Genomic DNA, 23,874 nt, shown 5'->3' with positions numbered 1-23,874 from the left:
CAGCAAGCAATGCAGATGAAGAAGCACGATGGCTAGGAAAAACTCCCTAGAAAAGGCAGAAACCTAGAGGAACCAGAATCACCCGCTATCAGTCATCCGTGTGTTTTTAACCATGAGCTGCAGTCTCGATTCAGCTTCAGAAGATGTTCCAATTGTTTCTCTGAATCACTGTACCTCTACACACACAACGTTCAAAGGTCTGCCTAACCATATTATATAAAAATGGATAAATAACCACTAAAGTGCAGAATATGTAATAGAATATGACAGCCGTTCCATGAACACAGTGAATAGAATAGGGTGTGTGCGTGATGACACCACTGGTTAACATACACCATAACGGCAAGACAAAAACAGAAAAATAAAGACATTGAGAGGCTGAAATGATTCAAATAAATGTATGACTTACAAAGGACTCTTTGGCAGTGCAGAATAGTTTAACACACAATATTTGGTAGATTTAGCATAAACAGATTACAGTGCTTGAGTTAAACAGTTTGGTGCGTATACCGATTTTGGGGCGTATATCATAAAGTAAACACTTTCTCCTGAAATAGGGGCTCGAGAAATGGACAGAAATACTTAAATTGTTACTTTCTATCAAAATTATTAAACATGCATTGCCCCAAATGAGTGAATACTGTGTTCTTGGGGTCACTAAACAAAAAAACAAATACACTTCTTGGAGTCGTTTAAAAGGTAATGTTCTCGTGGTTTCTCATGTGACTTTTTCCCCAATATGAAGTTCTGTTTGCTTTCACCAATCTCTACGAGGCTGGAAACAAGGCAACCACAGAAAAGCAGAACCTCCCCTTGTGAATACTAATGGAAATAAGATATCGGTTTCAAAAAAATTCTAAAAACCTGTTTTCACTTTGTCATTATGCGGTATTGTGTGTAGATTGTTTTTTTTCACTCAATCTAATCAATTTAAGAATAAAGCTGTAACGTAACAAAATGTGGAAAAAGTCAAGGGGTCTGAATACCCTCCGAATACAGTGTAAATTCAGTGATTCTGTCCCTTCATAGGACAAAGAGGGTGCTTGGTCTAGAGAATAGATGGTAGATGGAAACAGCAAGAAAAATCTATTTGGTTCATTCTAAAAACAAGAGGCTTATTTCCCAGATGTTTTAAAAACTAGCTTACTAAATAACTACAATTACTCAAACCTTGACAAACGCATAGAAAAGTAGGTGTCAATTCTCATCGTCAAAAATCACCCAACAGATTCAGAGTGTGCATTTAAGTGGTTTGCCATCGGGTACAGTGGTAAAAAGAAAAATAGAAACATGCATTAATACACTGAAGAACAAGTTACCTTCTATGGAATTTGGTGGTACTGCTCTCTTCCCCACCCTCTCTTTAGATCTTCCCTATGGGCGAAAGCACATTGCAATGGACCACACAGCTAAGGCCAATAGCACAGATCCCTAGCCCAGTGTAGATCAAACACTGGGTCATGTTCATTAGGGCATGCCAAGGAAAATGTTTGGAAATGGAACATTTCTTTTTGGAGAAATCCAGGTAGTCCCTCCCTGTGTTTGTTTTCTCACATTTGGTGCCTAATGAACATTATACTATTATGAGGAAGGTTACTAAGCACCAAGTCAGAGTGGAAGGGAGGCACCATTCTTTTAGGGAGGAACTGAAACGTCAGGGTGAATCTGCTGCATGGCTTCTGGGCCTCCTTTGGTGTGGAGGGCCTGGTCCGTTCTGGCGGTATTGGCACGGGAAGAGAGATGTAGTTGGGAAATGAGAGAAGGAGGACAAGGACAGCACAGGCCACAAACCCCAGACAGTAGTGGCTGTAGATTAGCATAGCATAGCCAGCGCTGAAGGGACCGAGACTGCAGCTTGCCCTTACTAGAGAAACAGCACCCATTTTCACTTTCCCAGGAGCAAGACTCAAATCAGATAAATGATAGGACAGAGAGGTCATAGAAAATTGTTCAGTTGGTTACCTTCACCAAAGCAGAGAAAGGAGCCCTTCTCCTAGAGAATCTTGACAATGTATGACACCATTCTTCATCTAAGCCTTGAACTAGACTCAGAGAAGCCATGACTGGCTAGGCTAACGGATGCTAGCTGTAAGGCTAACTGATGCTAACTTTAAGGCTGGTAAGGTTTTAAGGCTTCAAGCTTTTGAGGTTGGTTCCCATGATGAGCCTAAACGCCGAGCTGTGGTCAAGGGGGACGGCTGTTAATTGGTGCATTATTAGTCATAATATGCTCTTAGATTAATGATGGTGTCCACTCAATTATGGTGTCCACCATTTTATTAGTCTTAACATTGTTCTCCATAACAACAGTTCTCCTGCTGTCCTTGGGGGGAGAACATGGCCCAATATAATAGTCCTTCGGCTCAGTCAGTGTTCGTAATGGGGTTCCAGTTTCTATAAAAGCCCAGAGGTGGGATGGAAACTGTGCTCAGGGCTGCCAGGGCTTCCTGTCTTTGCCCCTCTGTTCGGAAATGTGTTTGTAGCGACACTTGTCCCCAAAATGGCAGCCAGTGGTCCTCCAGAAGTAACACTCATCTCCGTTCACTGGGCCACGACGTCTGGGACTGGAAAAGGGGCAAAAAGGTTGGAATGTTATGTAGAGGTGATTTTGGGATGAAATTACACACATTTTCAAGTACGCTCATCACCAAATGATTTCCATTTCGGGTTATAGATTTTTTAAATTTTTTTTTAAAAGAATAACTATTCCACCTTTTCAAAGTTTTAGCTTATTCTTGATTTACCTAGGGTGTTGAAATAGGCAAAAACTTGGATTATGAATTATCCCTTAAAACCTGTTGGGGCTCGGGGGCAGTATTGAGAAATTTTGAAAAAAATATGTGCCCATTTTTAACTGCCTCCTACACCAACTCAGAAGCTAGGATATGCATATTATTAACACATTCGGATAGAAAACACTCTGAATTTTCTAAAACAGTTTGAATGGTGTCTGTAAGTATAACAAAACTCATATTGCAGGCAAAAACCTGTGAAAAATAGATCCAAAAAAAATTGAATTTTGTGACTGTACTATTTAGTGTCATTGTTTTATAGATACCATAGTGAGAAAGGATTCATTTCGCAACACCTACGGCTTCCACTAGATGTCAACGATCTTTATAAAGTTGTTTGAAGCGTCTATGATAAACAGAGAGCAAATTAGAATGCAAGGAAGTTGACATGTCATCACTTCATTTTTTTGCGCCTGCGCATAAATCTGAGAAGCGTGAGTTTGTCATCTATTGTTTATCTAGACATAGGATAGGTTGTGTGAAAATATTACTGATGTTTAACGTTAAAAATGGACGAAAAGATTAATGCTAAACAACGTTTGACATGTTTGAACGAACGTAAATAGATTATTTACTAGTTTTTTTTAGCTTTTCGGCGTGATTTTACACCCCCCCCCACCACGTTTTGTGGGAGCATAATGAACGCTAACTACTTGGTGTTATTTGGACATAAATTATGAACTTTGTCAAAAGAAACCACATTTGTTCCAGACCTGGGATTCCTGGCAGTGCCTTCTGATGGAGATAATCAAAGGTAAGGGGATATTTACAATGTTATTATCGATATTAGATGATGCTAACTGTATAGCATAGCTTATTGTTCTTAGCATAGCACCCCGTTTATTGCAAAATGTGATTTCCCAGTAAAGTTATTTTGAGATCTGGCCATTCGGTAGCAATTACGAGATGATAATATATTATTCTTTGAATGACAATATTATAATTTACCAATGTTTTCGAATAGTAATTTTGTTATGTTCACCGGAAGCATTTCAGAGAAGAAAAAATCTGAATTTCACGCTACTGTAAAATGCTGTTTTTGGATATAAATATGAACTTGATGGAACAAAAAATGCATGTATTGTATAACATAATGTCCTAGGAGTGTCATCTGATGGAGATTGACAAAGGTTAGTGCATAATTCTAGCTGGTTTCTGCTTTTGGTGACGCCTGACCTTGAATTGAAAATGGGTGTTTGTACTTTTGTGGCTATGTACTGTCCTAACATAATCTAACTTTATGCTTTTGCCGTAAAGCCTCTTTGAAAATCGAACAATGTGGTTAGATTAAGGAGATGTTTATCTTTTAAATTGTGTAAAATAGTTGATTGTTTGAGAAATTGAAATTATTAGATTTTTGATGTTTTGAATTTCCAGCCTTGTTAGCAATCCCGACTCGGGGTTCATTGCTAACCTGTAGCCCCAACAGGTTAAAGTTGCAGTGAAACAGCCACATCTGTTTGCGGTATTACCACAAAGAAAGGGAAAGGGGGATACCTAGTCAGTTGTACAACAATGCATTCAACTGAAAATCTGTCTTCCACATTTTATTACGTTACTGGATGCTCATCTCCTTTTCAAAAACAAAACAAAAGCAATAAATGCACCTGGGGCAACCAGTGGCACCGTTTTACCTTTTGCATATCTCAGCCTTATAAGGGGTGTGGTTCCTTACCAAGTAGCAGCAGCTGCCTGTTGCGATGCGGAGGGGCTACTCTTGAGGGGGATTGGCAGAACCCTCTGGGTGTTACGGTCTGGGTAGCGAACCACCAACCTTGTGTTCTCTATACAGTAGCCCTGTGGGGGAATACACATACACCCACAAAATACAAATACATTAAGATCAATAGAAAATACTTTGTGCATTTTTGTAAGAATCCGAAAAGATAAAATAAAATGTCAAGAAAAAGTTAACAAAACCTACAATATACAAAACAGAAAAGAGGCCACAGCATCTGATGTCACAGAAGGCCACTCACGTTGAGTTTCTCCATGGCCCGCGATGCCATGTTGGCGTTCTTGAAGTTGACAAAGGCACAGAACCGCTCGTGGATAACTCGTATGCTGTCTATCTCCCCATAGGTTTGAAAGAGGTCCAACAGGTGTTTCTCAGCAATCTCAGTGGTCACGTTTCCAACCCAGAGAGACGCACACAAGGACCTGAAGGAAAGTGAGACCGAATAGGAAAAAGACATCACTTACGTCCCACACAGATGTCATGTTACACACAAAGAAATCCAAAAGGTATGCATACATTCACACCAATCCATCCAAAAAAAAGAAAGTATGTGAACCCTTTGGAATTACCTGGATTTCTGCATAAATTTGGTCAAATTTTATCTGATCTTCATCTAAGTTACAATAAACAGTGTGCTTAAACTAATAACTAATACATTTGAGTTTGCTATTCACAAGAAGCATTGCCTGATGTGAACCATGCCTCAAACAAAGATCTTAGAATTGTTGACTTGCATAAAGCTGGAAAGGGTTACAAAAGTATCTCTAAAAGACTTGATCAGTCCACGGTAAGACAAATTGTCTATAAAAATGGAGAAAGTACAGCACTGTTGCTACTCTCCCTAGGAGTGGCCGTCCTGCAAAGATGACTGCAAGAGCATTGCGCAGAATGCTCAATGAGGTTAAGAAGAAACCTAGTGTCAGCGAAAGACTTGCAGAAATCTCTGGAACATGCTAACATCTCTATTGACGAGTCCACGATACCCAAAACACTTAAGAATGGTGTTCATGGGAAGAAGCACCTGATGTCCCCCCAAAAAAACACATTGCTGCACGTCTGAAGTTTGCAAAAGTGCACCTGGATGTTCCACAGTGCTACGGGCAAAATATTCTGTGGACAGATGAAACTGCAGTGGAGTTGTTTGTAAGGAACACACAACACTATGTGTGGAGAAAAAAAAAGAGCTCAGAACACCAACATCAAAACCTCATCCCAACTGTAAAGTATGGTGGAGGGAGCATTATGGTTTGGGGCTGCTTTGCTGCCTCAGGGCCTGGACAGCTTGCTATGATTGTCCGGACCTCTGGCAGTCTATGGGTGTGCCACAGGGTTCAATTCTCGGGCCGACTCTTCTCTGTATACATCAATGATGTTGCTCTTGCTGCTGGTGATTCTCTGATCCACCTCTACGCAGACGACACCATTCTGTATACTTCTGGCCCCTCTTTGGACACTGTTAACTAACCTCCAGATGAGCTTCAATGCCATACAACTCTCCTTCCGTGGCCTCCAACTGCTCTTAAACGCAGGTAAAACTAAATGCATGCAATTCAATCGATCACTGCCCGCACCTGCTCGCCCGTCCAGCATCACTACTCTGGACGGCTCTGACTTAGAACACGTGGACAACTACAAATACCTGGGTGTCTGGTTAGACTGTAAACTCTCCTTCCAGACTCACATTAAGCATCTCCAATCCAAAATTAAACCTAGAATTGGCTTCCTATATCGCAACAAAGCATCCTTCACTCATGCTGCCAAACACACCCTCGTAAAACTGACCATCCTACCGATCCTCGACTTCGGTGATGTCATCTATAAAATAGCCTCCAACACTCTACTCAACAAACTGGATGCAGTCTATCACAGTGCCATCCGTTTTGTCACCAAAGCCCCATATACTACCCACCATTGCGACCTGTACGCTCTCGTTGGTTGGCCCTCGCTTCATACTCGTCGCCAAACCCACTGGCTACAGGTTATCTACAAGTCTCTGCTGGGTAAAGCCCCGCCTTATCTCAGCTCACTGGTCACCATAGCAGCACCCACTCGTAGCATGCGCTCCAGCAGGTATATCTCACTGGTCACCCCCAAAGCCAATTCCTCCTTTGGCCGCCTTTCCTTACAGTTCTCTGCTGCCAATGAAAAATCTGAAGCTGGAGACTCATATCTCCCTCACTAGCTTTAAGAACCAGCTGTCAGAGCAGCTCACGGATCACTGCACCTGTACATAGCCCATCTGTAAACAGCCCATCTATCTGCCTACCTCCTCCCCATACAGTATTTATCTATCCATCCTGCTCCTTTGCACCCCAGTATCTCTACTTGCACATTCACCATTCCAGTGTTTAATTGCTATATTGTAATTACTTCGCCACCATGGCCTATTTATTGCCTTAACTTACCTCATTTGCACTCACTGTATATAGACCTTTGTTTTTTGTATGTTTTGTTTATTCCATGTGTAACTGTTGTTGTATGTGTCAAATTGCTACGCTTTATCTTGGCCAGGTCGCAGTTGCAAATGAGAACTTGTTCTCAACTAGCCTACCTGGTTAAATAAAAAGGTGAAATAAAAAAAAAAATCATTGACGGAAAAATGAATTCCCAAGTTTATCAAGACATTTTGCAGGAGAATGTTAGTGTATCTGTCCGCCAATTGAAGCTCAACCGAAGTTGGGTGATGCAACAGGACAACGACCCAAAACAGAAGTAAATCAACAACAGAATGGCTTCAACAGAAGAAAATATGCCTTCTGAAGTGGCCCAGTCAGAGTCTTGACCTCAATCCGATTGAGATGCTGTGGTATGACCGAGGGCGGTTCACAAACGTTTCCCACCCTGCACTGTGAATGTTTACACGGTGTGCTCAATAAAGGCATGAAAATGTATGATTGTTTGTGTTTTATTAGTTTAAGCAGATTGTCTATTGTTGTGACCTAGATGAAGATCAGATTTTATGACCAATTTATGCAGAACTCAAGGTATTTCCAAAGGGTTCATATACTTTGCCACTGTACGTACACACGTATGTTTGTACACACCAACTCATTTCAAGGGTTTTTTATTTTTACTATTTTCTACATTGTAGAATAATAGTGAAGACATCAAAAATATGAAATAACACATATGGAATCATGTAGTAACCAAAAGTTTAACAAATCAAAATACATTTTATATTATTCAAAGTAGCCACCCTTTTCCTTGATGACAGCTTTGCACACTCCTGGCATTCTCTCAACCAGCTTCATGAGAAATGCTTTTCCAACAGTCTTGAAGGACCTCCTACATATGCTGAGCACTTATTGGCTGCTTTTCCTTCACTCTGCAGTTCAACTCATCCCAAACCATCTCAATTGGGTTGAGGTCAGGTGATTAGGCCAGGTCTTCTGATGCAGCACTGCATCACACTCCTTGGTCAAATATCCCTTACACAGCCTGGAGGTGTATTGGGTCATTGTCCTATTGAAAAACAAATTATAGTCCTACTAAACGCAAACCAGATGGAATGGCGTATCGCTGCAGAATGCTGTAGTAGCCATGCTTTTTATGTGTGCCTTGAATTGTAAATAAATCACTGACAGTGTCACCAGCAAAGCACCCTGACACCACCTCCTTCATGGTTAACAGTGGGAACCACATATGCGGAGATCATCCGTTCACCCAATCTTTGCGTCTTGCGATAGAAAAATGACATTTACCTGAATTGTTTGATATTAATAGTTAGCAATTAATGCTTAATAAACAGAAGGATATTTCTGTCCTGTTAGTGTCTGTGTTTTTATGATCTCCACTAGTTCCATGCAGCCAATCTGGGCATATGGTCACCAGAGATGGCTTGAGCTGACAAATGAGCTAAAGACTGCATTGCAAAGACAAGATGTGGTGGGTGTAACCGAGAGAGCCAGGAATTTAGAACAATTCCTCATTGTCTCTAAATCTCCCTTGCATCTGGGAAACTAAGCCAGGGTGGGGTTAAGACAACAACCCACGTGCAGATAATGACAGGATGAAGCTACTATGTGGTAGTAAACTATGTGGTAGTAAACTATGTGGTAGAGCAGGGTCACGAGGTATTATATGGTAAAGTGCAACCGGCGATACAAGAGAACATATTTGGGAGTTTTGAGAACAATGCAACTCAGGAAAACCCTAGGAGTTTTAATCTCGCGAGACACTTTATTTTATTTTAAAATATATTTATTGAATTCACGAAAGGGAGGAAGAGATGAGTAATTAAAGTGGCCTCCCTGAGAACCTGAGTTATGTTTGTTTTGACTATAATAAAAAAATATGTGTTTACCTGGTAACATAGCGTTAGACAGAAAAACAGATGTAGTGTACAGTTAAGATTGTAGAGGGCGAGTTTAATGGAAAAAAAATGTAGACTAGTGAAGGTAACAAAGGAAAGTAAGTAAAATAAGTAAGAATTTCACATTTGAATTGATTTAAGAATTGGCTGATGTATTTTCTACATTTGGCGCATTACAGGTTAATCTTAAAATAGACGTTTAATGAGTATGAAGTAAAAAGGGAATATCCAGCAGAGGCTGGTATTAAAAACATAATAATATTGATAAGGAGGATGATGTCAACTTAATGAGTGTTGGCAGTATGTGAATGGTAATATGTTAGTGGAGTTTTTTTTATAGCACCTTGATGCGATATTTTAGTCATTTGAAAAGCTGAGGTTTCAATACACGGTTAAATAATGAGTAGAGGGATTGGGCCATGAGATTGTAAATAGATTAGCTGTGGTTGAAAGCGAGCAGGCAGTGGGACATTTGAAGCAAAGCTATGAGAAACATTTGACAGTTTCTGATTATTGTTGCTTGGTTTTATAGTTCGGTAACACCAGTGAATTTGAGAATGAAGTTAATGTATTCTAAAATTATAAAATCGGTTTAATGTAGATTGAAATGAGTATTGAATATCCAGGCTGCATCACATCCAGCCGTGATTGGGAGGGAGTACAATGGACTTACTATTATCATGTTTTGTTTGTAGTTAAAACCTTAGGGTTGCTGATTATGATATTAGTATAGTGAAATTCAGCAGTTTTATAAAAAGGTATCTGGATGTAAAGAGGAGTTAAATAAGGCCTGACCATTTTTGTTTGTTTTTACCATATAGTTTCAAAAACCCACCCACACATTATTTTTATATATATATATATATACATACATACATACATACATACATACATACATACATACATACATACATACATACATACATATGCTATGTTTGATTTATTGTGAGTGTTCTATTTCATTTGGTTTTAGTAGGGTTTACACGTGTTAGTGCCGAGGTATCTTAAAACCTGTTGGGGCTCGGGGGCAGTATTGAGAAATTTTGAAAAAAATATGTGCCCATTTTTAACTGCCTCCTACACCAACTCAGAAGCTAGGATATGCATATTATTAACACATTCGGATAGAAAACACTCTGAATTTTCTAAAACAGTTTGAATGGTGTCTGTAAGTATAACAAAACTCATATTGCAGGCAAAAACCTGTGAAAAATAGATCAAAAAAAATTTGAATTTTGTGACTGTACTATTTAGTGTCATTGTTTTATAGATACCATAGTGAGAAAGGATTCATTTCGCAACTCCTACGGCTTCCACTAGATGTCAACGATCTTTATAAAGTTGTTTGAAGCGTCTATGATGAACAGAGACCGGATGGCAAGGAAGAGAAGTTGACCTCCCTGGGATGTCGTCCCTTCATTATTGGCTGCACCTGCGCAATCATGTGATGCGATACATTTTTCAAAGACGTTTTTCAAGACACAGGAGAGGTCGGGTTGAAACATTACTGATGTTTCACGTTAAAAATGGCTCTAAAGATTGATGCTAAACAACGTTTGACATGTTTGAACAATGTAAATAGATTATTTTTTTTTACTTTTCGCCGTGACTCCCCCCTACTTTTTAGTAGCCTACCGAAGCGCTAACAACATGGAACAACTAGGAGTTATTTGGACATCAATTATGAACTTTGTTGAAAGAAACCACATTTGCAGTGGACCTGGGATGCGTGGAATTGCCAATGGATGAAGAGAATCAAAGGTAAGGGAATATTGACAATAGTAATTTTGATATTACATGGGTACAAGATGGTGCTAACCTGTATAGCCTAGCCTATTGTTCTTAGCACAGCACCCGGTTTATTGCAAATTGTGATTTCCCAGTAAAGTTATTTTGAAATCTGGCATTGCAGTAGCATTTACGAAATGTTAAACTATGAATATTTGAATGACAATAATATAATTTACCAATGTTATCGAATAGTAATTTTGTGATTTGTAACGTTGTTCACCGGAAGCATTTGAGAGAAAAAAAAAATCTGATTTTCACCGCTTCGGTAAAATGCTGTTTTTGGATATAAATATGAACTTGATGGAACAAAAAATGCATGTATTGTGTAACATAATGTCTTAGGAGTGTCATCTGAGGAAGATTGTCAAAGGTTGGTGCATAATTCTAGCTGGTTATCCGCTTATGGTGACGCCTGTCTTTGAATTGACAAAACATTACACACAGCTATTTTCAATGTACTCTCCTAACATAACCTAACTTTATGCTTTCGCCGTAAAGCCTCTTTGAAATCGGACAATGTGGTTGGATTTAGGAGATGTTTATCTTTCAAATTGTGAGAAATAGTTGATTGTTTGAGAAATTGAAATTATTAGATTCTTGCAGTTTTTGAATTTCCCGCCCTGGTCTCTTGACAATGAATCCCGATATCGGGATAAGATCCCCAACAGGGGCACAAGTTTTTATTTTCTCAGTTTTACTTGAACACGCAAATGATTTTGATTAAAAAAAATTTACTGAAGAAACTTAGTGTAAACCTGGGATACGAAATGTATGAAATGTTTAGATAATTGGTCTAATAGAGAAAGTAAAACTTATTTGAAGAGTTTGAATAACCTCTGACCTTCCTAGTGTGGTTTAATCGCCCTCACTGGAATGCCGAGAGACATTGGATGGTGATTTAAAAGGTAATTTATAATACTGATAATTACGGAGAAGTTATAACTAATAGGACCACGAGAAGGATAGACCTGTCTCTAGTCTATTTTTACTATGAAGTTATGGGTACAAATGTTTTTTGGGAGTTATTAAGGGAAGTAATTTGTATTTTAAATTTGTAGTATTGTTTTTACACAGTCACTATGTGAATCGTGTCAAAATGGGGGAATTATCAGTCTTTTGAGGGTTTTGGGTTGAAGTTTACACACCGAGTGATATATAGAAATGTATTGAGCGATGTATGAAGGTGTTTGTCCTGTTTTGTTTTGATAAATCTCACCAGATTGGGGTAATTTCCTGGTTGGGATAATCTGGGAAACTAAAACAGGGTGGGGTTAAGAAGACAACCCACGTGCAGATACCGACAGGATGAAGCCAGAGTGGCTTATGATGCTCCTTGGTCTGCATGGGGGGGGGGTGAACCAACCATGACTGAGCATTGTTAGTGTCAGCTATATATAGTACTCTGCATTTGTGTAAAGGTTAGGTTACTCGGTCCAACACTCAAGGGTGGGGTGGATCAACTAGCCTCATTATTGCAATAATTAATCGATATTAAATGAAGATGATTGTTTGAAGAAATTACCAAATATCTCTCAGTACTAAATTTCCACGACAGTCTCACAAAGACACAGCGGTTGGAACCAAAAATCTCAAATTTGGACTCAGACCAAAGGACAGATCTCCACCAGTCTAATGTCCATTGCTTGTGTTTCTTGGCCAAAGCAAGTCTCTTCTTATTGGTGTCCTTTAGTAGTAGTTTCTTTGCAGCAATTCAACCATGAAGGCCTGATTAACACAGTCTCCTCTAAACAGTTGATGTTGAGATGTGTGTGTTACTTAAACTCTGTGAAGCATTTATTTGGGCTGCAATCTGAGGTGCAGTTAAAAGTAATGAACTTATCCTCTGCAACAGAGGTAATTCTGGGTCTTCCTTTCCTGTGGCGGTACTCATGAGAGCCAGTTTCATCATAGCGCTTGGTGGTTTTTGTTACTGCACTTGAAGAAACTTTCAAAGTTCTTTACATTTTCCGAATTGACTGAGCTTCATGTCTTAAAGTAATGCTGAACTGTCATCTCTCTTTGCTTATTTGAGCAGTTCTTGCCATAATATGGATTTGGTCTTTTACCAAATAGGGCTATCTTCTGTATACCCCCCTACCTTGTCACAACACAACTGATTGGCTCAAATGCATTAAGGAGAAAATAAAATTCCACAAATTAAGTTAACAAGGCACACCTGTTAATTGAAATGCATTCCAGGTGACTCCCTCATGAAGCTGGTTGAGAGAATGCCAAGAGTGACTACATTGAAGAATCTCAAACATAAAATATATTTAGATTTGTTTAACAATTTTTTGGTTACAACATGATTACATGTGTTATGTCATTGTTTTGATGTCTTCACTAATATTCTACAATGTAGAAAATGGTTTTCTTTTAAAAGCAACCCTGGAATGAGTAGGTGTCCAAACCTTTGACAGGTGCTATATACACTACCGTTCAAAAGTTTGGGGTTACTTAGAAATTCCCTTGTTTTTGAAAGAAAAGCAACTTTTTTGTCCATTTAATATAACGTCAAATTGATCAGAAATACAGTGTAGACAGAAATACAGAAATTACTATTGTTGCTGGAAAATGCTGATTTTTTTTATGGAATATCTACATAGGCGTAGGCCCATTATCAGCAACCATCACTCCTGTGTTCCAATGGCATGTTGTGTTAGCAAGTTTATCATTTTAAAAGGCTAATTGATTAGAAAACCCTTTTGCAATTATGTTAGCACAGCTGAAAACCGTTCTGATTAAAGAAGCAATAAAACTGGCCTTCTTTAGACTAGTTGAGTATCTGGAGCATCAGCATTTGTGGGTTCAATTACAGGCTCAAAATGGCCAGAAACAAAATAACTTTCTACTGAAACAGTCTATTCTTGTTCTGAGAAATTAAGGCTGTTCCATGCGAGAAATTGACAAGAAACTGAAGAACTGGTACAACGCTGTGTCCTACTCCCTTCACAGAACAGCACAAACTGGTTCTAACCAGAATAGAAATAGTGGGAGGCCCTGGTGCACAACTGAGCAAGAGGACAAGTACATTAGAGTGTTAAGTTTGATAAACAGATGCCTCACAAGTCCTCAACTGGCAGCTTCATTAAATAGTACCCGCAAAACACGACTCCGGGATGCTGGCCTTCTAGGCAGAGTTGCAAAGAAAAAGCCATATCTCAGACTGGACTATAAAAAGAAAAGATTAAGTTGGGCAAAAGAACACAGACAATAGACAGAGGAAGATTGGAAAAAAGTGTTATGGACAGACGAATCTAAGTTTGAGGTGTTCGGATCACAAAGAACAACATTCGTGAGACGCCGAAAAAATGAAGATGCTGGAGTAGTGCTTGACGCCATCTGTCATGCATGGTGGAGGCAATGTGATGGTCTGGGGGTGCTTTGGTGGTGGTAAAGTGGTAGATTTGTACAGGGTAAAAGGGATCTTGAAGGAGGAAGGCCATCACTCCATTTTGCAACCCCATGCCATTTTGCAACCCTGTGGACAGCGCTTAAATTGGAGCCAATTTCCTCCTACAACAGGACAATGACCCAAAGCACAGCTCCAAACTATGCAATAACTATTAAGGGAAGTAGCAGTCAGCTGGTATTCTGTCTATAATGGAGTGGCCAGCACAGTCACCAGATCTCAACCCTATTGAGCAGTGGTGGAAGCAGCTTGACTGTATGGTATGTAAGAAGTGCCCATCAAGTCAATCCAACTTGTGGGAGGTGCTTCAGGAAGCATGGGGTGAAATCGCTTCAGATTACCTCAACAAATTGACAACTAGAATGCCAAAGATCTGCAAGGCTGTAATTGCTGCAAATAGAGGATTCTTTGATGAAAGAAAAGTTATGACAATTATTATTTCAATTAAAAATCATTCTTTATAACCTGGTCAACATCTGGACTATATTTCCTATTCATTTTGGTACTCATTTCAGGTATGTTTTCATGGAAAACAAGGTCTTTTTTAAGTGACACCAACATTTTGAACGGTTATATATATATATATATATTTTTTAAATCAGGGGCAATGACCCCTTTAGGGTAAATATGATTGGCTAATATCCACCTACCCTGGCAGGCCCAATGAGGAGTCCTGGCTCACCACTGAGGAGAGGGAATACAAATTAATTATATCACATTCAAAAAAACATTTATGTGCAACCTTCACATTCCAGAGCATGTTGTGTTGTTTTCCTTCCCAGTCATTGAAATTAGACTCATTCCTGACATTGCTGCCCTCTAGGGTTTAGATGAGAAATTGCATATACTGGCACAGCCTGGATGGTGGGTGGGTAGTGTTTGTGTGTGTGTGCCTGCATAAGAAAAAGCAGCTAGCAAGGTACTGCTCCGTGTCAGGTGACATTTGCAGTGTAGCTCTATAGAAGGTTCTATTTATACCCATAAGTGTCCAGATAGCCATGCTCTTTGAAATGTTTGATTCCGTCTCAAATGTAAAGTAATTAGTGGATTCAAATAAAGTATTTAAAATGTGTGTGTGAGCACATCGTAACTAGGGCTTTTGTGGTGACCGTATTACTGCCACACCAGCAGTCATGACCGCAGTAAAATTCCACGTGACCGTTGAGTCATGGTAATCTCCTCTTATGCACTCTGGACATGCGTTGGTAATACCCAACTCACTAACAACTGTCAGGTCACTAATGGAAAGTTCTGTATCAGAGGTGTGGGGGGGCTGCCTTAATCGACGTCCATGTCGTCGGCACCCGGGGACCAGCACTTATAAAGGGTGTTAACTGCTCAAGGGCAGATTTTTCCACTTTGCCAGCTCGGGGATTCGAACCAGCAACCTTTCGGTTACTGGGTCTTAACAGTTAGGCTACCTGCCGCCCCAGGCTAATGGCCTGGTACTCAGGGCTCTATTGTCCCTCTAACTGCTCTGACATCAATGCAAAAGGAATCGAAAATGACAAACTCATCAAAACAGTATGTTCTTTTAAAACTCGCCTCACTGTGATGATCAATTTGAAGATAGAAGTTCAACAACTGTTTGAAACTGAGTGTAAAACATGGTTGTTGTGGATGTTGTTTCAAAGCCTAACAACGAAATGGACAGTGCTTTCTAAGATGATTAATTCAAAACACCCAGACACATAAGCCTATTAGCTGAAGTCAACCACAAAAAATTAAAATAACTATTGTGTCGTTATACAACACAGCCTACCGCATTTCACGCACGTCAGAAAAACAAAAAAAGACACGATTTAAGATGTCTTTGGTACATAATAGCCTATACTTCAAAATTAAACAAATTCTAGTAATAGCCTTTGAGCGTGGACCGTATTATTATGCATACTGGATGGACCTTATGCTACGCGCCAAATTTTTTATCCATGAGTCTGCGCCTAGGCGATGCTTGTATTTTCATAATTAATAGGCTGACACATTCCTTTTAGCTACAGAATCTCTCACCACTGTGTTTCCATCTCCTTCTCCATTCCTTTCTCCAGCGTGCAGAGAAAAGTGCTGTCAACAGTTTAATGAAATATGTTTTGTTGTGAAAATGTTACTATCGATGGTCCAGAACAGCCTCCAGAAGAGGCTGCATGCTCCTCCAACGGTGGTTAAGGCGTGGAGTGAAATAACCGACAGGATTGAAAAACGAACCAGCTATTCGATTGCATATGGATGACGTCGTTATTCCCCTGCCCATTTGATAAATGGGCCCTTCTAAATTAAAACAAATTTAAAATATTAGTAAAGACAAGAACAAATTGAGAATATCAAAAATAAGATCACTTTATGAGAGACCATTGTGTGCAGGCTGAGACAAGGAACAGAGCAAGCTTTTTTTCCTCTCAAACCATCAATAGCTTATAGTCGCATCATGCAGCCCATATGTTTTGATTTCTAAGACAGTCTAAAGTTTGTATCATTTACAACTATAGTTGACAAATAACTCTAAATCTAACATATAGGACCTGTTTCAAATTATAGGCTCTTTTTCCCCATTCCAATGCAAGTGCATTTCTATTTTATTCAGCTAAGTTCAACTATATTATTTTAACTATAAAATCCTATATCATAATGATTCTTTAGACCTACCTAAAATAAATATTTATTGTGGTGTATATTAAATTGATTTAAATGTAGATGTTCGAAAGGCATGCATCAATGGCTCGTGTGCATGGAGGCCTGGAAATGCTAATCATGTTTATCCTAATTAAGATCAATTACCGTGAGACCAGCAGTCTTTTGCATGACAATAACCAGCTGACAAAATGCCATGACCGCCACAGCCCTAGTCCTCACCCCTAGAAGCCTCAGGTGAAGCCAGTACAGCCTGTACAGTGGTGAATCTCTCCAGCAGCAACACACTCTGCATCTCCTCAAAACCAAGATCCTAGAGAGAGCGAAAAAGGAGAGAGAGAGAGAGAGCGAGAGTCAGGAGACAAGACTACGGATCCATCCCTTCAGTCAAGTGGCTTCCGCTCCTTGTCTGCTTTGAGAGTGATTGGAGAGTTAAATGCAAACTTATGAATGCAGCACAACGCTTTCCCCTGTCCTGTGTTTTCAGATCAGTGCAGATGTAGGAAACCACTTTAGACTATTGAGATGCACCCTAAAACTCATAAGGACAAACAGTGCATGAACAGTGTAACACCCCTAGATGTTACACAATTTTGTTGTAGCCCTGAACTAACTCACCTGATCACCTATTCAATGGCTTGATGATTAGTTAACAAGTTGAATCAAATGTGATGTAGTTAAAATACATGCAACGGCTGGGGGCCCCAGAGGAGAGTTGAAAACCTGACCTAAACTCCAAACTCCAGTCTTCCTGTCCTTAGCTGCTTATCATGAAGGAAAGGAAACGAGGGAATTAGCCAATTTAATAGATCTGGAACATAACCATACGCTGCCATTTCACATACGTATTTTGTTACCATGGACAGCACATCAGCACGTGTGTACGCAGGATTGAATTGTGTGTGTGTGTATGTATTAATATTTGATGTAGTACTCTGAAGTTGAAGAGGCTGTGCGCGTGCGAGCGAGCGGCTGAATCCAAAAATCACTCCCTTCTCCTTCACCTCGCCCCTACACTTAAGCGTTCACGTGCGCCTCCGCCATATGCACAAGTGTCCAAAGCTGAGGGAGTGGAAATTATCAAGGGTGTAGGGGATAATTAGACCCTCCGGCAGCCACTTTGGCCAGGCCAGCAAGGCTGCAGGCTCCAGAGCGAAGTGCTATCCTGACACACAATTTGATTTAAAAAAAGAATGGAGAGGTGTGCCTAATTATATGTCCCGTGCATTTTTTTATGTCTGATTTCCAGAGTTGACACCTGTAACAGATTAAATGCCTCCAAAATTAAATGTTTAAAGGCCCTGTGCAGTAACAAATGTGATGTTCCTGTGTTTCACATAATTCCACACGATGAGGTTGGAATAATATGTGAAAATTATGATGTCCTTTGAGTGTAAGAGCTGTTTGAAAAGACCGCCTGAGATTTCAGTGTGTAGTGGTGGGATAGAGTTTTGCCTTGCCTGGTGCAATCATCAGGGGAATCAGTTACTAGACCAGTAAGAAAGACAGTTTCAAACCTCTCTGCTAATAACAGATAATTTTCAGTTTCCTCCCCCCCACTCAGACCCCTCCCAGATAGTTCTAGCAGAATTCTTGCTTGAGAAATTGCTCTTTGCTAAGAAGCAATTTTAGTTTTTTACCATTTTGATAGAAAACAATCACAGTACTTAATTGTTAAAGAAATTATTTGATAGAGACAAAAGTCCAATGCAGGTGTTTTTAACTGCTACTGACGTTAACATCTTGTAAAAGAACAGGGTTGATTTGTTAATTAGAATTTCATGCTTGTTTTATTATTTAAGTGGAACATGAATTGTATCATTCAAGCCACGAGTGAGTCCCGAAGGTGATGGGTTAATTGATCCCCTCACCGCTCTCTGGAAGTCACCCTCTTGAGTTTCGTCAGCAACAGAGGGCCCTCCAAGAGAGTTGGTAGGGGCAAGGTGGTGGCTTGGGATTCACCAAGAGTGTGTGAGTGAGCAAGCGTGTGTACCATAAGCTGTAAGACTTTGCAGTTGAAGAGATCAATGACGGCCTCCTCACAGTCTTCATCCAGCTTCAGCACCTGTTCCATGGCTTTCTCCGCCTCACTGTACCTCTACAAACACACACCCCATGCACGCGCAGACACACGTACGGACGCACAAGTTTAGAGAGAAAGACAAAAGGCCGGCATAAAAATTATAGAACTGATGAAAAACCAGTAAATGCAGAATATGCGTCCTATAGAATAGATTAAAATACATGACGATAGAATAGGACAGGTCAGAACATGAGTGATGTAATCTGTGGCCCACCTTCATGCCAATGAGTGCGCTGCCCTTGCGGAAGTGTCCTTTAGGCCAGGCAGCTGCCAGCTGGATGGACTGCTCAGCATCAGACAGGGCCTGTGGGTACTGCTCCAAACAGCTATAACAGTACGACCGGTTCCCAAAGAACCTGGAGATATAGACAGACAGAGGAGAAATTGTTGTTATTTATCAATGTCATATGAACTTGTGCCAATGTATTGATGTCGGCTATATAATAAGCGTATTGGCATTAGAGGTCAGGTTGCAAAGGGAGAGTATATTACTTGAAACTTTCAAAGTTTATCAGTAAACTGCCAGAATTTGGGTAACTTTACATTTTATCAGTTGACATCTAGTGGCCTTTTTGGGAAGTTCAGAATCTCTGGCCATCTGACCTTATCACGTAAAATATTCAAAATAATCAAATATGATTTTAAAATAAATAAAGACAAAGCTGCAAAACATTATCCTAAACATAAACCATGAACTTAGTGAACACCATTGGTGTTTAATATCAGGGTTTCAGCATGAAATTCCCTTAATATTTGTATTTCAAATTTTTATTGGTTTTACTATTTCGAAATAGGTCTTTGTTCTTAATGTTTTGGCGCATAAAGTGGTAGTAGTTGTGAAAAAAAGTCAATAGTTTCAAGCGTTGCAGAGATAATTGAAAATGCCACTGATTAGAAGCTTTTTTTCCATTAATTAGATTTATCGCTTGAACCATATGGTCTATCCACTAAACTCATAATATTGACACAAATACATATATACACTGCTCAAAAAAATAAAGGGAACACTAAAATAACACATCCTAGATCTGAATGAATGAAAAAAATCTTATTAAATACTTTTTTCTTTACATAGTTGAATGTGCTGACAACAATATCACAAAAATAATCAATGGAAATCCAATTCATCAACCCATGGAGGTCTGGATTTGGAGTTGCACTCAAAATTAAAGTGGAAAACCACACTACAGGCTGATCCAACTTTGATGTAATGTCCTTAACCTGTTGGGTCTAGGGGGCAGCATTTGCACGTCTGGATAAAAAAAATGTACCCGATTTAATCTGGTTACTAATCCTACCCAGTAACTAGAATATGCATATACTTATTATATATGGATAGAAAACTCTAAAGTTTCTAAAACTGTTTGAATGGTGTCTGTGTATAACAGAACTAATTTGGCAGGCAAAACCCTGAGACATTTTCTGACAGGAAGTGGATACCTGATGTGTTGTATTGACTTTAAACCTATCCCATTGAAAAACACAGGGGCTTAGGAATATTTTGGCACTTCCTATTGCTTCCACTAGATGTCACCAGCCTTTACAAAGTGTTTTGAGTCTTCTGGAGGGAGATCTGACCGAACAAGAGCCATGGAACGATGATGTCCCATTAGACACCTGGCGCGCGAGTTCATGTTGGGTACCCTCGTTCCAATACGTTATAAAAGAGTATGCATTCGTCCACCTTGAATATTATTCATGTTCTGGTTAAAAAAGGACCTAATGATTTATGCTATACAACGTTTGACATGTTTGAACGAACGGAAATATATTTTTTCCCCTCGTTCATGACGAGAAGTCCGGCTGGCTTACATCATGTGCTAACGAGACGGAGATTTTTGGACATAAATGATGAGCTTTTTTGAACAAAACTACATTCGTTATGGACCTGTGATACCTGGAAGTGACATCTGATGAAGAGAATCAAAGGTAATGGATTATTTACATAGTATTTTCGATTTTAGATCTCCCCAACATGACGTCTAGTCTGTATCGCAACGCGTATTTTTCTGGGCGCAGTGCTCAGATTATTGCAAAGTGTGATTTCCCAGTAAGGTTATTTTTAAATCTGGCAAGTTGATTGAGTTCAAGAGATGTAAATCTATAATTCTTTAAATGACAATATAATATTTTACCAATGTTTTCTAATTTTAATTATTTAATTTGTGACGCTGACTTGACTGCCGGTTATTGGAGGGAAACGATTTCCTCAACATCAATGCCATAGTAAAACGCTGTTTTTGGATATAAATATGAACTTGATAGAACTAAAAATGCATGCATTGTCTAACATAATGTCCTAGGAGTGTCATCTGATGGAGATTGTAAAAGGTTAGTGCATCATTTTAGCTGGTTTTATGGTTTTGGTGACCCTGTCTTTGACTTGACAAAACATTACACACAACTCTTGTAAATGTACTGTCCTAACATACTCTAAATTTATGCTTTCGCCGTAAAACCTTTTTGAAATCGTAAAACGTGGTTAGATTAAGGAGATGTTTATCTTTCAAATGGTGTAAAATAGTTGTATTTTTGAAAAATTTGAATTTTGACATTTATTTGGATTCAAATTTGCCGCTCTTGAAATGCACCTGCTGTTGATGGAGTGCACCACGGGTGGCACGCTAGCGTCCCACCTAGCCCCAAGAGGTTAAAACAAGTCAAAATGAGGCTCAGTAGTGTGTGTGGCCTCCACGTGCCTGGGCATGCTCCTGATGAGGTGGCGGATGGTCTCCTGAGGGATCTCCTCCCAGACCTGGACTAAAGCATCCGCCAACTCCTGGACAGTCTGTGATGCAACGTGGTGTTGGTGGATGGAGCGAGACATGATGTCCCAGATGTGCTCAATTGGATTCAGGTCCGGGGAACAGGCAGGCCAGTCCATAGCATCAATGCCTTCCTCTTGGAGGAACTGCTGACACACTCCAGCCACATGAGGTCTAGCATTGTCTTGCATTAGGAGGAACCCAGGGCCAACCGCACCAGCATATGGTCTCACAAGGGGTCTGAGGATCACATCTCGGTACCTAATGGCAGTCAGGCTACCTCTGGCGAGCACATGGAGGGCTGTGCGGCCCCCCAAAGAAATGCCACCCCACACCATGACTGACCCACCGCCAAACCGGTCATGCTGGAGGATGTTGCAGGCAGCAGAACGTTCTCCACGGCGTCTCCAGACTGTCACATGTGCTCAGTGTGAACCTGCTTTCATCTGTGAAGAGCATAGGGCGCCAGTGGCGAATTTGCCAATCGGTGTTCTCTGGCAAATGACAAACATCCTGCACGGTGTTAGGCTGTAAGCACAACCCCCACCTGTGGACGTCGGGCCCTCATACCACCCTCATGGAGTCTGTTTCTGACCGTTTGAGTAGACACATGCACATTTGTGGCCTGCTGGAGGTAATTTTGCAGGGCTCTGGCAGTGCTCCTCCTGCTCCTCCTTGCACAAAGGTCGAGGTAGCGGTCCTGCTGCTGGGTTGTTGCCCTCCTACGGCCTCCTCCACGTCTCCTGATGTACTGGCCTGTCTCCTGGTAGCGCCTCCATGCTCTGGACACTACGCTGACAGACACAGCAAACCTTCTTGACACAGCTCGCATTGATGTGCCATCCTGGATGAGCTGCACTACCTGAGCCACTTGTGTGGGTTGTAGACTCCGTCTCATGCTACCACTAGAGTGAAAGCACCGCCAGCATTCAAGTGACCAAAACATCAACCAGGAAGCATAGGAACTGAGAAGTGGTCTGTGGTTACCACCTGCAGAACCACTCCTTTATTGGGGTGTCTTGCTAATTGCCTATAATTTCAATCTGTTGTCTATTTGATTTTAGATCTCTCCAACATGGCGCCTAGTCTTTATCGCAAAGCCTATTTTTCTGGGCGCAGAACTCAGATTATTACAAAGTGTGATTTCCCAGTAAAGTTATTTTTAAATCTGGCAATGCGGTTGCGTTCACGAGATGTTAATCTATAATTCTTTGAATGACAATATAATATTTTACCAATGTTTTCCAATAGTAATTATTTAATTTGTGCTGATTGACTGGCGGTATTGGAGGGAAAATATTTCCTCAACATCAACGCCATAGTAAAACGCTGTTTTTGGATATAAATATGAACTTGATAGAACAAAAAATGCATGTATTGTCTAACAATGTCCTAGGAGTGTCATCTGATGAAGATTGTCAAAGGTTAGTGCATAATTTTAGCTGGTTTTCTGCTTTTGGTGACGCCTGTCTTTGCATTGACAAAACATTACACACAGCTATTTTCAATGTACTGTCCTAAAATAATCTAACTTTATGCTTTCGCCGTAAAGCCTTTTTGAAAATCGGACAACGTGGTTAGATTAAGGAGATGTTTATCTTTCAAAGGGTGTAAGATAATTCAATTTTCTCAAACATACAACTATGACATTTAATTGTTTTCAAATTTGGCACCCTTGATATTTCACCTGCTGTTGATAGGGTGTACCAGGGGTGGGACATACATACGCGCGTGTGTGTGTGTGTGTATGTATGTATATATACATAGGAATATTTAGACTTAGGGATGCCACCAGTTAGATAAAATACGGAAAGGTTCCGTATTGCACTGACAGGAAAAACGTTTTGTTTTCGAGATGATAGTTTCCGGATTCTACCATAATAATGACCTAAGGCTTGTATTTCTGTGTGTTATTATGTTATAATTAAGTCTATGATCTGATATAGCAGTCTGAGCGGTGGTAGGCAGCACCAGGCTCGCAAGCGTTCATTCAAACAGCACTTTTGTGCGTTTGCTAGCAGCCCTTCGTAATGCATTGCGCTGTTCATGACTTCAAGCCTGTCAACTCCCAAGATTAGGCTGGTGTAACCGATGTGAAATGGCTAGCTAGTTAGCCGGGTGCGCGCTAATAGCGTTTCAAACGTCACTCGCTCTGAGACTTGTAGTTGTTTCCCCTTGCTCTGCATGGGTAACGCTGCTTCGAGGGTGGCTGTTGTCGATGTGTTCCTGGTTCGAGCCCAGGTAGGAGTGAGGAGAGGGACGGAAGCTATACTGTTACACTGGCAATACTAAAGTGCCTATAAGAACATCCAATAGTCAAAGGTATATGAAATACAAATCGTAGAGAGAGAAA

The 23,874-nt window shown here is 40.2% G+C and overlaps 1 protein-coding gene across 3 annotated transcripts in view; it reads right to left on the bottom strand.

Moving 5' to 3' along the window:
- Positions 1–384: 384 nt before the first annotated feature.
- zgc:123010 (RRM_SF domain-containing protein) overlaps positions 385–23,874 on the bottom strand; it is a 64,667-nt gene continuing 41,177 nt past the window's right edge. For all 3 annotated transcript variants that reach the window (XM_014214846.2, XM_014214864.2, XM_014214854.2), the window contains exons 9-15: positions 18,971–19,112; positions 18,667–18,771; positions 16,896–16,986; positions 14,696–14,729; positions 4,772–4,952; positions 4,468–4,589; positions 385–2,564 (exon numbers count right to left, since the gene is read on the bottom strand). In XM_014214846.2, coding sequence (XP_014070321.2) covers positions 2,429–2,564; positions 4,468–4,589; positions 4,772–4,952; positions 14,696–14,729; positions 16,896–16,986; positions 18,667–18,771; positions 18,971–19,112 — 811 coding nt within the window. In that variant the 3' untranslated portion in view covers positions 385–2,428. The remainder of the gene's footprint in view (positions 2,565–4,467; positions 4,590–4,771; positions 4,953–14,695; positions 14,730–16,895; positions 16,987–18,666; positions 18,772–18,970; positions 19,113–23,874) is intronic.

Source organism: Salmo salar, chromosome ssa01 (genome assembly GCF_905237065.1).
Source record: "Salmo salar chromosome ssa01, Ssal_v3.1, whole genome shotgun sequence".
Classification (NCBI taxonomy): Eukaryota; Metazoa; Chordata; class Actinopteri; order Salmoniformes; family Salmonidae; genus Salmo; species Salmo salar.
Note: the sequence above shows the minus strand (reverse complement) of the source record. Positions and strands in the feature narration are given on the sequence as shown.